The sequence below is a fragment of the Lathamus discolor genome, chromosome 5 (genome assembly GCF_037157495.1).
Source record: "Lathamus discolor isolate bLatDis1 chromosome 5, bLatDis1.hap1, whole genome shotgun sequence".
In the NCBI taxonomy this organism is placed as follows: domain Eukaryota; kingdom Metazoa; phylum Chordata; class Aves; order Psittaciformes; family Psittacidae; genus Lathamus; species Lathamus discolor.
In genome coordinates, this window is record NC_088888.1 from 120,449,029 (window position 1) to 120,463,577 (window position 14,549).

At 45.0% G+C, this 14,549-nt stretch overlaps 1 protein-coding gene across 1 annotated transcript in view; it reads right to left on the bottom strand.

The window, feature by feature from the left end:
* LOC136015971 (1-phosphatidylinositol 4,5-bisphosphate phosphodiesterase beta-1-like) overlaps positions 1 to 7,831 on the bottom strand; it is a 110,692-nt gene extending 102,861 nt beyond the window's left edge. The window contains exon 1 of the mRNA XM_065682622.1: positions 7,406 to 7,831. Coding sequence (XP_065538694.1) covers positions 7,406 to 7,504 — 99 coding nt within the window. The 5' untranslated portion in view covers positions 7,505 to 7,831. The remainder of the gene's footprint in view (positions 1 to 7,405) is intronic.
* Between the last annotated feature and the right edge of the window lie 6,718 nt (positions 7,832 to 14,549).

The window sequence follows — 14,549 nt, forward strand, 5'->3', positions numbered from 1 at the left end:
TTCCCACACATTGCTATTGCAAATTCCTTGAACAGAAAGGCTTAGACTGCCCCTAACCTGGCAGTCCCAGCCTGCTGCATGTCATAGCAGTCTGTACATCACTGAATCACTTTCTAAAGGGCTTTTAATTTCACCTTTAAAATCACCCATCTTTTTATTTGTTGACTTAGGACCAATTTTCTACTTTCCTCCAATTTGACAGCCTCAAATGAGTAATGTGGTTGTTCTATACTTATTCCATTAAGTTGCCTCCCAATTGGCTCTGCAACCTCAGACCCTGCATTAGCAACATTCTTTTCACTTTTAAACAGAAAGCTTCAAATTTATGCCCACAAAGTGCCACAGAGAACTTTGGGATCCTTACCAACCAGGCTCAGAAGACCAATGGACAGATCCATATTTAAGTGCTTGCTGGGTAACTATTTCAAGGCCTGATTTTAAGCATGGGTCCCCCCTAGACTGCATCTAACATCAGCAGGCAAAAACGGCCACCTCCATTTGAATGCTACTGACAAATACAGAATGTCATACAAAACCAAACAGCAAAGAAGGTGGAAACTGTGGCTTAGTTCCTTCCTGACTCTTTGCCCATGCTTCCTGATCCTCAGGGCACCTCCATGACCAGGCTATGCATCCAGAAGCCCTCACAGATGGGGGGGGGGGGGTGGATAAAAACCTACATGTAACCTGTCAAAGAGGGCTTGAGCTCTGGTTGAGCAAAGGTGTAAGGCTGTGGGCAAAGGTATGGGGAGAGTCCCTGCAAAGAGTTTTCTTGCCACCCCACAAGCCAGGGGAATGATAAGCTTGGAGGAGTGGAGAAGGAGCAAAGGAGAAGGGATAACTACAGTTTACATGTGATCAGCAGATAGATCAGCTGTTAAATTCCATAATACACGGGGTTTACTCAGACTGGAACTAAGCAGGATTAGGCAGACAATTAGCACTATGAATTTCTTTAGGCTGACAGCTGAACTGTGGGCGACATGAAAATAGTACCTGTCCCCTGGGTTTGCAATGGATCCCTGAAATGATCCAGAAGGATAAAGATGTACTCTTTTACCGAGGGTAGAAGAGCCAAATCTGCTATGTAAAGGAACAGACTGCAAGAGGGAAATGCTGGAGAAGGTGAAATGAGTGCTGGAGGTTGAAAGCAGGACAAATCCAACAAAACTGGAATTGAGTTTACAAAACCCATAAAATGAAAAATCATGTGTTCAACAGGAACGTACATGAAAATACTCTTCACCATTAGAGTGGTTAAACCCTGGAGAAACCCTGGTGATGGCACCACAAGACACAAGTCATCATTCTTCTAATTGAAGACCAACTTCCTGCAAGTTGAAAAGAGCCATCTTGAGCAGACTTGCTTCTTAGAAACAGACTACATCGTCTGATTTCTTGGGATGTCCATATTTTGGGGATAGCTGTAGCCTCAGCACATGAACACCTGATTTGTCTGCATGAATCCTTATTAGTTGCAAAGTATGCAGTCAAGAAAGAAGGAATAAAGGGGGGATATTAGAGCAAAAGTACCCAAATGCCAACCAGGAAGATTTTAGTTCTGCCAAAGAATTCTTGAAGGATGCTGAGCAAACGATTTGAACCAGTCTGCTCACGGGCACAAAGTCTGTATTCTACTTTTGAGGGAATACTGCAATTGTATTTTCACATTTCATTTTCTCATTTTCAGAGATGCTGAGTCACTAGGGAGGCATCCTGACCATCTGACTGTATGGTGCTAAGCAGCCTGAAAATTAGGTCCAAGGTATCTAATCACAGATTAAAAATTAGGAGCTTTTTATGTTGGTCTCTTTTTTTGGACCTACAACAGCACAACTGGGAACACGTTCTGTCTGATGGGTCCTTGTGAAAATAAGTTTAAAAGTGCTTATGAACCATTTAGTTTATAATAGATAAAAGACTTCATAATGACTGGTTAACTGCATTTCACTACAGCCTTTGTTATAAGGTCTTCAGCATTTCGATAGTAAAGTGAAGCAAGCATACAGTGCACAAGTTACATGCGCTGTTAGCTTCCCTTTTATGAAGAATTCCTCACTTACAGAGTTCTGATTTCAGTTTCCCCACTATCTCCCAGTGCTCCAAAGGCTCAGACTACAATAACGCAGATGTTACCTGCAACTTCAACACGTGAAGTCTTCACCAGACCTTGAGGCAGGCAGCTCACCATCCTGCAGGGGATATAAATCTGTTTCCCCCCCCATTTAAAGTTAGCAAGAGCTTTCCAATGGAGTTAACCAAGTTCAGGCTTTCCCCTTCACTAAATGTTAACTGCTGAGACATTTTAAATTCAATCTGATTACACTTTTATGTTGGAAAAGACCAAAACCACCAGTTAGATAAAATACCAATATTTGTTTACTACATAAAGATTAGAAATAAAGAAACAGCATCAAAACCTCCAGAATCTTGGATTAACTTCTTCCCTCCAGACTGAAAGCATTCAGAAAAACATAAACTCTCTTCAGTTTATTGTTTTAGTTTTATGCACACAGAACAATGGGCTTTCATTTGTCACGGCCTCAGTAATGTGCTCCAGTGACAGGCTTGGGGCAGGGTTTAAACACAAGCAAAAAAAAAAGGCAGGAAAAAACCCCCACATTACTTGAGCATCAACATCTTCAAATCAATTTGGAAGATTTCTAGGTTTTTTTCTTTGTGTGATCTCAGCTTATCCATAATAATGATGCTCTGATGTTATATTTACTTGTAAGGTTAAAGGGGATGTAGCTCATACTCTTGATAATCTTCTTTAAAAGATCCTAAACAAATAAAGCCCCAAAACTTTACACTGCACTCACCAGCCGAGCTTAGCTATAAAGACTAAGGAGTGCTCGAACAGAAAGGCATTAAAATAGAACTGAAAGGACCGAGCTTCATGTTTACTGCTCGCTGCAATACCTGGTGAGGTGCTGTAGCCACTAAATAATGCTACTTATCAGGAGGGCTGTTTCACTAACTAAATATTTAGAAAAAGAAATAAAGCTATAAAATTGGAATAATGTCCCTCAATTTAGCTAGAGTTTTATTACCTTACTGATATAGTTAACTTTTGCAAGTAAAAAGTAAACAGTTTAAGGCACAGAGAGACCAGCTAAATTCTTTATGCAAAGTACACATTATCACTAGGGAAGATAAGAAAGCCTTTAAGGAAGAACTGAAAACAAATCTATTTTTGAATATACACCATCACATTAACTTGCTGCAGTGTGCCAACTGCTGCTCTTAGAAAACATGAGTTCAGCTGTGCTCTGGCTGTTGAGCTATTTGCTCACGCAGTTATGTCTATCTTGTTCCCACTGCAGGCCAGAGAAAAATAAAGGGAAAAAGGCAGCCAAGGTTGCAGCCCCTTCAGACGTCAGCTCAGTCCTCAGAGAAGTCACCCTTTGTGCTCAGGTTTCATTAACCTTCTCAGCTAGCAACACATTCTGCTCCATTAAGTTTAGCCCCCCTACAAGAGAGCTTCACCTGTGGACCTAAGAGCATCCTTTTCATTTATTTATTAAACTGTTTTCAAACTCTCATCAGGAAGAGCTCTTACAGCCTAGGTTTCACTGCAGCACAGTAGATCAAGTCAGTTCTTTAAGCCCTCCCTCTCTCTCACAGCTATAGCTTCTCTCGAGGAATAAAGTGCATCTGTTCAAAGACCAGACCAGTACTTAAGAGACTCAGCATCTCCTCCCAGTAGTAAGGTAGAAGTGGTTATAAAGGCTCAGCTGAAGACAGCATGAAGAAACAGGACTTGAAGCAGCAAGTGCTCAGCCAACTAGCATCTTTAACCAGACACCCACATGCATACAAAAACCCCACCTAAGCAACCAGTCACTTTTAGCTTTCACCTACAAACGTCAGCTATTTTTGTTCAGTGTCTTGTGAATCCAATCCATGCATCAAGAGCAAGAGTTAATTCTAAAATTTATTTTCTGAACTGTAATACTGTTATAGAATAAACCCAAACCAGTGTGAGGGAAAGGAGAGTGACAGGACAGCAATCAGCTGTTTGATTTGGTGCTTTATAACCTTATCCAAAACCCGATTGATGAATAGCCTGTAGTAGGCATTGGCTGGTGCAAGTGGTATTACGTCCAACCCCATGCACACAAGTGCAAAGCTGGATATTTTTACTTAATCCTAATGCTTTTACAATTTAGAAACTGAAGATGCTCTGCAGAGGAAACGGAATTTCAAGCCTCCTGAGCTGCTTGCCTTCCACCTGCCTCTGTGTGATCCTGAGTGGTTGATGTAGCTGTTCCTCTCCTCTTAGCAAAGCTCACTCAAGGTGTTTCTATTCAGACTGGATCATCATCACTGGATGAAGTTCACATGTAACACATAGCAGACTTCACTGCTGTTCCTCAGAGAGAAGGTCCATCTAACAGCATCAGTACCACACCTAATAAAGCAGCCTTACAGTTACTAACAAGGCAAAGAGCTACTAGAAGGCTCACATGATGGGAAGTCCACAGGTGGATTGGATTTAAAGCCTGTATCACTTACAGCCTTTGTCAGATTGTTCTGCACATCACACTGCAGCATCCTTCTAGAAGCTGGGAAACAGTCTTTAACAACTGCTACTCGATACACCATGAAATTCCTTACACGCCTCTGATGCTCTGGTTTAAATCCTTCCAGCATTCCCATTAAGAAACCTCCAACACTACTTTTCAGTGGTTTCAGTTTTCAGCTGAAAGAATTTTGCTTTGGGCTGAAATTTGGTACAAGTCATAGGAATTCACAAGAAACACTCTGGCTTTCTGAAATGCAAAGCAAAGTCAATGGAGCCATCTCTAAACAGCAAAACAAAGCAGCAGGGCAGTGTACCATGAGGTATGTATGCCTCGGACAGGAACCAATGCTGCCCTAGTGCAACGGCAATGAAGAACTGAACCTCCATCCTCACTTGGAAACAGTAAATAGGAAATGGTGTGTAACAAACATCAGTATGAGCCTCGCTTCCCTGAACAGCCCTGTTAGCACAGCCCAACCAAAGTACTCATTATGGTCAATTCTATTTAACTGTTACATTTGGTAATTTACTATTACTCATTACAGCCTATTGTTTCACTACAGAGTTTGTGCATGCCTGTTTACATGAGAGACCACAGAGGTTCACATTAATAATCATCATTGTTTTAAAACCCCTTCAAGCAGATTCATTTGATAGAAAACGAAGACTCTGAAGCAGTTACTGGCTACTCAATGGCAAACACTTTACGAGGTCACCAAATATGAATCTGTCTGAAGACCTTCTTACAGCCAGAGTGCCAAGGGAGATCTGTTTTTCATGAAACCTTTGATTTCATGGGGCTCCCACTGCTGAGAAGTGACAAGATAGGGCCAGGGGTGGAAAATGCACACATATACACACAGTGCATGGTGAACAGCGAGTTAATGCTGGTATTCTTCATCACACAGTGTGGCTAAACTGAACACATCAGCTTTCACAAGGTTGCTGCTGAAAGCACTCACTAAACACAACAGGTCTCTTCCTCATCTCAGTCACACATTCCAGGTGATATGTGTGTATCACCCAGTAACACCAACCTGAAAGGCTCTTTTTTTTTTGCCAGAATTTATTCTGTATATACTAGATATTCCATCTTTTATTACTGCAGCCTTTGGGTTTACAACTGAAAAGCTTTTTTCCAATTAGCCTATAGCAGACAGGTTAGGCACTGAACATCCACCGTGCATGGACAACACCTCCCTCAAATCTTATGTATACGACATGCTGCTGGTGAAACAGCACTTAAACTATTAAGTTAAACCGTTGCCTATTGCTTAGACTTGCAGTCTGGGGACTTGACCTCTGCATATACCTGTCAAAATGTCTTGGTAACGTACCAAAAATCAAACAATAAGTGGAATGCCAAGGCTGATATTATCCTGCCTTTTCCTATACGAAGGAAAACATTTTCCCAGGCAAGTCATTCAAGCCTAGCTCCTAAACATGAAGCCGATGTTTACTACTGCAGACAAGGTCAGGGTGTTGAGCATATTAAAACTATATTAGCTTATTACTGTAACTATAACTTCACACCACAAGCTGTTTGGTTTTCTGGTGTTCTTTCTCTCCTTGAGAGTGTTTACCACAGGTTTATAGAGGTCAGGCTCACACATTTGGCTGCTGGACAGGCTGAAAGCAATGGCAAAGCAGTGATACGTAACAAGACAAGAGCAGTTGTTAAGACACATAAACTGCTCCTTCTCCCTCTCACTGCTGTCCCTCCAGTTGCTGCTGGGGATGTCTTTCGCACAGCCAGATTTGCAGCAAAACTTGAGCTGTGTTAAGGCTCTCAGAACAAGTTATCCTCAACAATTCTCCTGGCATTCAAACTGCCTTCTTTCCCAAGCACTCCTCCAGCACAGCTCGAGCGTGTCTGTGCCCCTCTGTCTCCACTCACTGTTCGCAGACAGACTTTTTGGGGCACAACTGAGAAACAAACACCCAACGTGTTATAAGAGTAAGGCTAGCAGAGAACTCGTCCTGTTTTCCTTCTCAGCAGCACAGTAGGCGTATTTCTGGGCTCTGAGGAAAGGAAAGCTAGACAGAGAAAAGCTACCTTTCTCTGAAGCAGTCCCGGGCAGAGCTTGGAACTGAAGAAACCAATCCCAGCTGCTGAACAGCTGTGCTACCAAAGGTAAAGTGAAAACCGTATTTCTCTCCTATGTGAGGCAATACAAGCATAAAGGGTTGGGAAGCAGCAAGCGGTAAAAGGACAGCAGATGTGATTTTGAGGCAGGTCTCATGACCTAACAAGCCGAGAGAAGAACACCTTCTCTAGAGGAAAGAAAATGAGTGAGGGTACCCAAACAGCAAGCCCTGCGCGAATACATACAGGGCTTGACAACCCCACCACACTGACAGAAGGTGAGAAGGGCAGGAGCCAGAAGGAAGAGAGGATGGGAGGAGGAAACCGGAGATAGAACAAGACAGGGAACAGGTTGAAACAACTGCGCTACGACGACAGAGATGGCAACGTGCACAATAAAACAAGGGAGGCAGGAGAGTAAGACACTCGCGAAAGGAGCCAGCTCAACGCAGCTCGCAGCGGCCAAACGAAGCGAGCGCAGGGAACCTTCAGAGAAAGTTTGCCCTGCGGACGGCCGGCGGCTTGACAACAGCCCGGACTCCAGCCCGGGCGGGGACACCGACCGCCACCGGCCGGCCGCCAACTCCGGCGCCGCTCAACTCCCCGCCACCCGCACCTGCCCTCCGCACCGGGCGCCCCGCGGGCTGGACACCGCCGCTCCGGGCACGGCCGGGCCGGCCGCGGCCCCGGGAGCCCTCCTGCCCGATCGATGCGCCGTGCGCGTTGCATAACCCCGCTGTGTCCCTGCCCCGTGTGGGGCACTGCGAGGCGAAGCGGGAGGAGCTACTCACATCGTCCCACTTGACGAATTTGATGCCCTTCTTGAGGGTGTCGGAGACGCAGACGGGCTTGAGCTGGAGAGCGTGCACCCCTGGCTGTGCCCCGGCCATTTGCACCGCATTGACGCGCTCCCCACCCCCGGAGCGGAGAAGCCGCGGGAGGCGGTCGCCTCAGGAGGGACTCCGGGGCGCCGGAAACCGCACCGGGAAGCGAGGCCGGCAGCCGCGCTCGGCGCGCCTGGAACGGGCAGCGAGGCGCTGCCCGTGCGAGAGCCTTCAGTGGCGCCCGCGGAAGGGGCTGGCGCGGCAGCGGCCGGGGCGAACCATGCAGCGGCACATCCTCTATATACGGCCGGCTCGCCACGCACGCACACGCCCGCTCCCTCTCTCCCTCTCACACACTCACTCACTCACGCACGCACGGGCACGGAGCGACCGGCGCTGCCCGCTCCGCTGCGCTCCCGCCCCTCCTTCCTCCCCGCCCGCCAGGCTCGGCCCCCGAGGTTCCCCCGCGCCGAGGTCAGCGCGCCGCGCCGGCGGCACTGCAGCGCCACCTGCCGGCTGTGGCCAGCGCGGCAGCCGCCGCGGGGGGCCTCGGGCTCCTCTCGCAGTGAGGGGCTGCTGTGAACCCCCGCAGGGCTCTGGCGTCCCCCGGGGCCACCGCCGGCCCGCAGTTTGTATTCCTCGGAGTACGGTCACGACAAGCCCTCTCAGTGGGTCCGAAGCGAGGAGGACAACAAGGAGGTGCTTGGAAATGCACCGAGGGAGAGGCACGCGTGGACCTGCATTAACGCCTGAGAAGGGAGCAACGGTGAGTGTTTGTGCGGCTTGTCCTGTACCGCGGTACTTCTCACCAGCGTCAGGCCTCAGCACGGGTGAGTGCGTGGGATGCCAAGTGCAATTTCAGGGTATAGTTACAGCAGAAGTAGAGCAGAAGGGCAGTGAGAAGCCTGCAGAATGATGGATGGGATGCCAAAAGAAGAAAGGCTCTTTGCGTTAAGACAGTGGCACATACAAATCCTATCAAGGCTTCACACTTTAAATACTCAGAAGTTGCTTTACCAAAGCTTTTTGCTCTCATAGGATGGACTTCCTCAGAATAAAGACACATAACCTTAATTCACAAAGTATAAAAATGGGAAAATGTCCTCTCATCCAGCAAAATCCTAAGAGTTTTATGGAAAGGTTTTTGAAGAACAAAGTTACATGTGCTCCACAAATTACCTCCTCTCTGCTACAGCCCCTGTGCGATCATAGCAGAGATAAGGCATCAGATGACACAGCACATGAGATTTCTGATTTCTCTGTGGAGGTTTCCAACTGACCCTTATGATTTAGGGGCAGATGGGCACACTTTTACTATCAGCAAAGCAGATGGGGTAGCAAGTAGGTCTTTGAAGACAAATTGATTTTGTTTCAGGGGAATGGTATTTCACAAAATATAGGCAAACTGAGTGGGGAGAAGTCTGTGGGTTTTTAATTAAAAAGCATATTGGGCTCCCAATTTGCTCTTACTGTTAGTTACAGACTTGTTAAAGCTCTTCTCTGCGCCTCCTCCAACTTCTTCCCCTTCAGCAAGAAACTTTTCATTGCCTTCAGTGGGGGCTGAATCTGCTCCTTTCTGACAGTTCATGCAGGCAGCATGTACCTTCCAAGGCCAGTTAATCCATTTAATCTATTCTTTATGCTTATCAACCTTCCATGCAAACATGGGTGTCACATCAGCCAGGGGAAAGTCTGCACTCTCACTGCTGTGCTTTCATTTCCATGGCTTAAACAATAATGAAGTCTGGGTTTGACTGCACTGACCTAAGTACAGGATTGCTCTATGATGGGGTAAGGGAGATTTTCAGTATCATTTGCACAGCTGCCTTTGCATCCAAGCATATAGTATTCAAAATAATAAAAATGTAATAATAATAGTAAAATCCACCAGAAAATAAGAGCAAAGAACACTGACACTACAGCTGTCTTCAATCCCTTAAGCATGTATTCACTGCAGGGTACTGAAAGCAGCTGTTCAGAAGATGGAAAATGACCATGGATGGTGGCACCTCCATGGCGTTTCTCAACAGGGCCCTAACACATTTTCACCTGGCCAAGTCTTCTTTACAAACTTTGTTAGGGAAATCAATTGCAATTGGTGATGATACCTCATATACTCCTGGCAATTTGTTAGTCTGAACATGGAAGAGGTGATCCTATAGATCAGTGTAGGCTCTGATACTGGTCTCTGCTATTTCAGATACAAAGTACTGTTTGGAGCAATTTTGTGGCTTTTCAGACTTAAGTATCTTAATCTGATGGTATTTGGCTGCGGAGAAACATGCTTTTTCTGTGGCAGATCTCTAATGGATTTTGCATCAAAAGGAAGGAGCAGCACAACAGGAAATGGCATTTTGACTGTGCCTTTTAAACAACAGCTCTGGAAAGTGCTTCTGATTCAGCTTTTGCTGAAATCCTGGGCTCAGTGAAGTTAGTGGGAATTTCAGTTTCAATGTGGAAAGCTAACTCATGTTACTGCTATTGCTTAATTAGCATCTGCTCCAGCTAAGAATACATTTCTTGGTACATAGTACATGTTGCAAACACATTCAGTGCATGGCTAAATTCAAGCATTCTCTTCCACATAGCATGAGTTCAGTGACATGGGAACCAGCTGCACTCAGCAGGATCGCTACACCCAGAAGGAATACAAGTACCTTATCATTGGGTGATTGGACCGCATCTGGCAAAAGAAAAACCAGACACCTTTCTCCAAATGTGCAGTAAGCCACACTAAATATATGAAGTATTATGCATATCTTCTATTTCTTCTTGACCTTTTAGTTCCAAGAAATTCAAGGGCAGATGTGCTATTAGAACTAAACTTGGCAGTGCGCTAATTCAGGTAGCTCTGCAGAGTTGTACATTTTAGATGTGAAACACGCTGGTCTTATATTGCTGCAGGAATTGATTTCTGGATGCTTTCATTTGTGTAGGTTCAAAAATCTCAGCCTAGGCAGTAAAATAATTGCCTTATGTAAACAATACAAGTTACTGGAAGGCAATATCCCTGTAAAGCATCATTCCTTATATAACATGCCTAGGTACCAATATTTCATCCTCAGGGGAATCAGCTGAATACACAATCTGTTTTAGATACACAAATGGAAATGTATGTAGACAAATAGGAGAAAGGAGCAGTAAGGGATTTAAATAAGAGATGGTGTTGACCAAAGTCAGGTCAAATGAAGACACAGCAAGAGCTATACTGGAAGTGTACTTTGAGGTGATGTGAGAAATGCATTAAAATAAAATTTACTCTTTGAAATCTGATTGCAGAGAAATATATATGAAATATATCTCAGTGTCATTTGCTATCCTCAGTTTATTGGTATAAGTCTGTATTTTGAAAAGAAGCAGTGGCCTCAGCCTTGAAAACGCTTTAGTGCAATGACGCACCATACTAAGAGTTAAACACAAGTGGCAGCATTGGCAGAATTTGGGATTAAAGATAAACTCAGCTCCACCAGAAGCATATCATCCTAACTGCATTTTAAATCGGGCCAAATTATACTTTAATTATCAGTGGGAGCAGGATCATTAAGCTCTACGAAACCACTCTCCAGAAAAGAAATATAGAACATATGACCCTATCTTTCTGCTAAAAGCTCAGTCCTTCTGAGAACAGCAGAACTCAGACCTTCCCAACAGGACAATTGCCACGAGGCGTAGTGGAACTGCCTTGTGTGGCTGTTCCGTTAAGAAATGAAACCTGCAAAATGCAGTAGCCCCAAAAGAGACCATAATTTGTTATAAATCACTCGTTTACTAACTCATCTGTTACATGAATAATTCCATAAACTCACAGCCAGTGGCCACTGGGTTATGTTTATATTTCATTTGATGCATGTACTAGATGCCACACGTACATAACAACAGCAGTCAGATACACCCTTTATGAGCGAGGCCGATAACTTATGTGGCACAGCCACTCAATCAGGTGACTCCTAAAGAGTGAATATAAAATTCTGGCACACAAAACACCACCATAGCAACAAAGACAGCCTGGCAACAGCAGCTGCTGCACGGGAAAGGATTGGGAGGGGAGGGGGAATCTTGTACAAAAGTCCATTTCCTGGCAAAATCATTTTTTTCCCTTTGTACCATCATCACAAATGTCTGTAAAATCCCGGCAGAATAAAGATGAATGCACAATGTTTGAAATTACAGCACAAGTAGTGTCTTTGTGTATATGAAACGACCTAGTCACTGCTATGCTCACGTTTTACCCTGGATAGGTTGACCTGACACACAGCTGGCACCTATGGATGATCTCTGTGCCACAGGAAATAGTCTATGTTTCTTCGTAGGGCACCCTACATGAGGAAGAATTAACCCCTGATGGCTTGGACAAAAGATGCTGCCAAACAGAATTCCTCACCCACTGGCATCTGAGACATTCACCGTGACTCTTTTCATGTCATAGTGGGATTCATTCATTATTGTTGCACCAGCTTTGTGTGTGTGCTTTTCACGGGTGCATTTAATATGCAGAATCTGAAGCTGAAACTGATCTGGTTAGAAATACTTACCTTTTACTCAGAAACTTTCCTTCCCTTTACCTTGTCACAGGCCTGAGGGCACTAATAAGCTACATAGCTGTTCCTGATCAGTTCCTCCCTGGGAGTGCCCTCACCCATGGCCCAGGACCCCATTTAATCTCAGGTTGGGGTTATCAGTCCCTGCCCCAGTGATGCTGCAGGATACCAGTCTCCAGCCTGGCCACGTGTCCATTGCCCCAGGCCCACCTCACGGCCTGACATCCCAGCCTGGCCTCAGCCAGGATGATATAACGTCCCCATTCCCATGGCCCCACCATCCTGGGGCTGTGTCTGACACTACTTCCCTTCACTGGTCCAGACCTCTGCCCACGGGCTGACATCCTGTCCCAGCACCATGGAGGTGGCCTGATATCCTGGGCTGGGGCTGCCCACTAGGCCTGCCCTGCTTTTCTACTGGGGGTGGAGGGATGGGCCCTTCCCTGCTGCCTCTCCATTCCATGAGACTCCTCAATTACCACTGGCCCTTGTGGTGCCCAGCGCTTCCTGCTTAACTAACCTCTATGTTAATAAAACTATTACCAGAGAAAACTAAATTAATACAATACTTGCACATTTAAAATCATAGCACAAAAAGCGCACTCCCTGGAAAGTGTTAATTCATCTTTTTTCGTGTAGTATAACCGGCTCTTGCTTCCCTGTTCAGTTTATGGCACAATACACTTTTGCAAATTGTTACAATCAGTCCATAAAACTTAGAACACATTGAGCAATGTTGAAGTTAACTGTGAAAGCCTTCACAGCCTACCAGATTTGTTCAGTCACAGCTGGTATAGACTGCCAAAGGTCCACTGACTTCAAAGCTGTGCCTTTGTTTATACCAGTGTAATCGTAGAATGGTCTGGGTTGCAAAGGACCTCCAGATCATCTGTGCCTTTGGGGAAGGAATTGTTCCTAACCTCCAGTCTAAACCTCCCCTGGAGCAGCTCGAGGCTGGCTTTTTTTTTTCCTGTCACTTGTTACTTGGGAGAAGAGACCAACCCCCACCTCACTACAACCTCCTTTCATGATATCTTTTGGAATCATAATGAGACACAGCATAGACTTTCTCTGGATTCCCTTCCATAATAATTGCCATGAAGCTGTTATGTGTATCGCTATGACACAGCAGTATCTGCTTCTAGGAAAGAGGAAAATAGCCCTCAGCTGTATTTCCTATTAGCAAAGTAGAGTCGTGTCCCGTGGAAGATAATGAATTTAGGCTTAGGCTGTAAGTTTAATATAGTTTTTTTTTTACAAAAGAATACATTAAAGCTGGAGCCAGGATGGATTGGATGGCAGGAGAGGAGATTCTCAGCCTGTTTTCAGATCTGACGCAATCGTCTTTCCTTAGACTCAAATAAATTACTTAATCTTTCAGGCCTCTCTAGATGACTCTGTTGCCCATTTAGTTCCTAAAGCTCAGCACATACAAGCCCTGAATTTCTAGAGACAAGGGCTAAGTTTAAGTAGCTTAAAAATGAAGGGTCTCTACACCAGCAGATATATTTAATTTCCATTCAACATTTATAGAAAGGTGTTTATAATTCTCCCAGATTATAAGAAATTTAAGGAGGTATTCTGTGTTGAGTTTGGTGCATTGTCAATTTGACAGATTCCCAGTTTTATGCTGTTACTTTTATAGATTTCCCCAGTGCTGTTTTGTCTTTTGACAATCCTCACGAAGCAAGCCAAAACGACTTTGATGGTGTACCTTATCTTGAAGTAAAGCAGCTTATCTTAAATTTTATGTCTGACTATAATCCACTAACATTCTTCTCTATTTTTAGAGGTATTCCTACAATATACAATCCTGAATCATCACAGACTCTCATTCCCGTTCTGGCTATTTTACAGAACTTGCAATTGTAAAGGGTAAAATTCCACAACTGACAAAACATTAGTCACAAAGCAACAGAACACCATTTAAGTAGTTGAAAACAGTTGCTCTAAACTATACTTCTAAGACTGGGAGCAATTGTGTTGTGACGTAAATCTTGAGCCGCAATATCTCTTAGTATGAACTGTAACTCTTGATGGGAAAAAAACACCCCAAACAACTCCCAGTTACGTTTCATAGAATCACAGAATGGTTTGGGTTGGAAAGGACCTTAAGATCATCCAGTTCCAACTCCCTGCCATAAGCAGGGCTGCCTCACAGTAGACCGTGTCACCGAAGGCTCTATCCAGCCTGGCCTTGAACACTGCCAGGGATGGAGCATTTACCACTTTCTTGGGCAAGCCATTCCAGTGCCTCACCACCCTCACAGTAAAGAGCTTCTTCCTTACACCTAACCTAAACTTCCCCTGTTTAAGCTTAAACCCATCGCTCCTTGTCCTATCGCTACAGTCCCTGCTGAAAAGTCCTTCTCCAGCATCCTTGTAGGCCCCCTTCAAATACTGGAAGGCTGCTATGAGGTCTCCACGCAGCCTTCTCTTCTCCAGGCTGAACAGCCCCAACTTCCTCAGCCTATCCTCATACAGGAGGTGCTCCAGTCCCCTGATCACCCTCATGGCCTCCTCTGGACTTGCTCCAGTGCCCTTCTTGTGTTGAGAATACGAGGACTGCACAC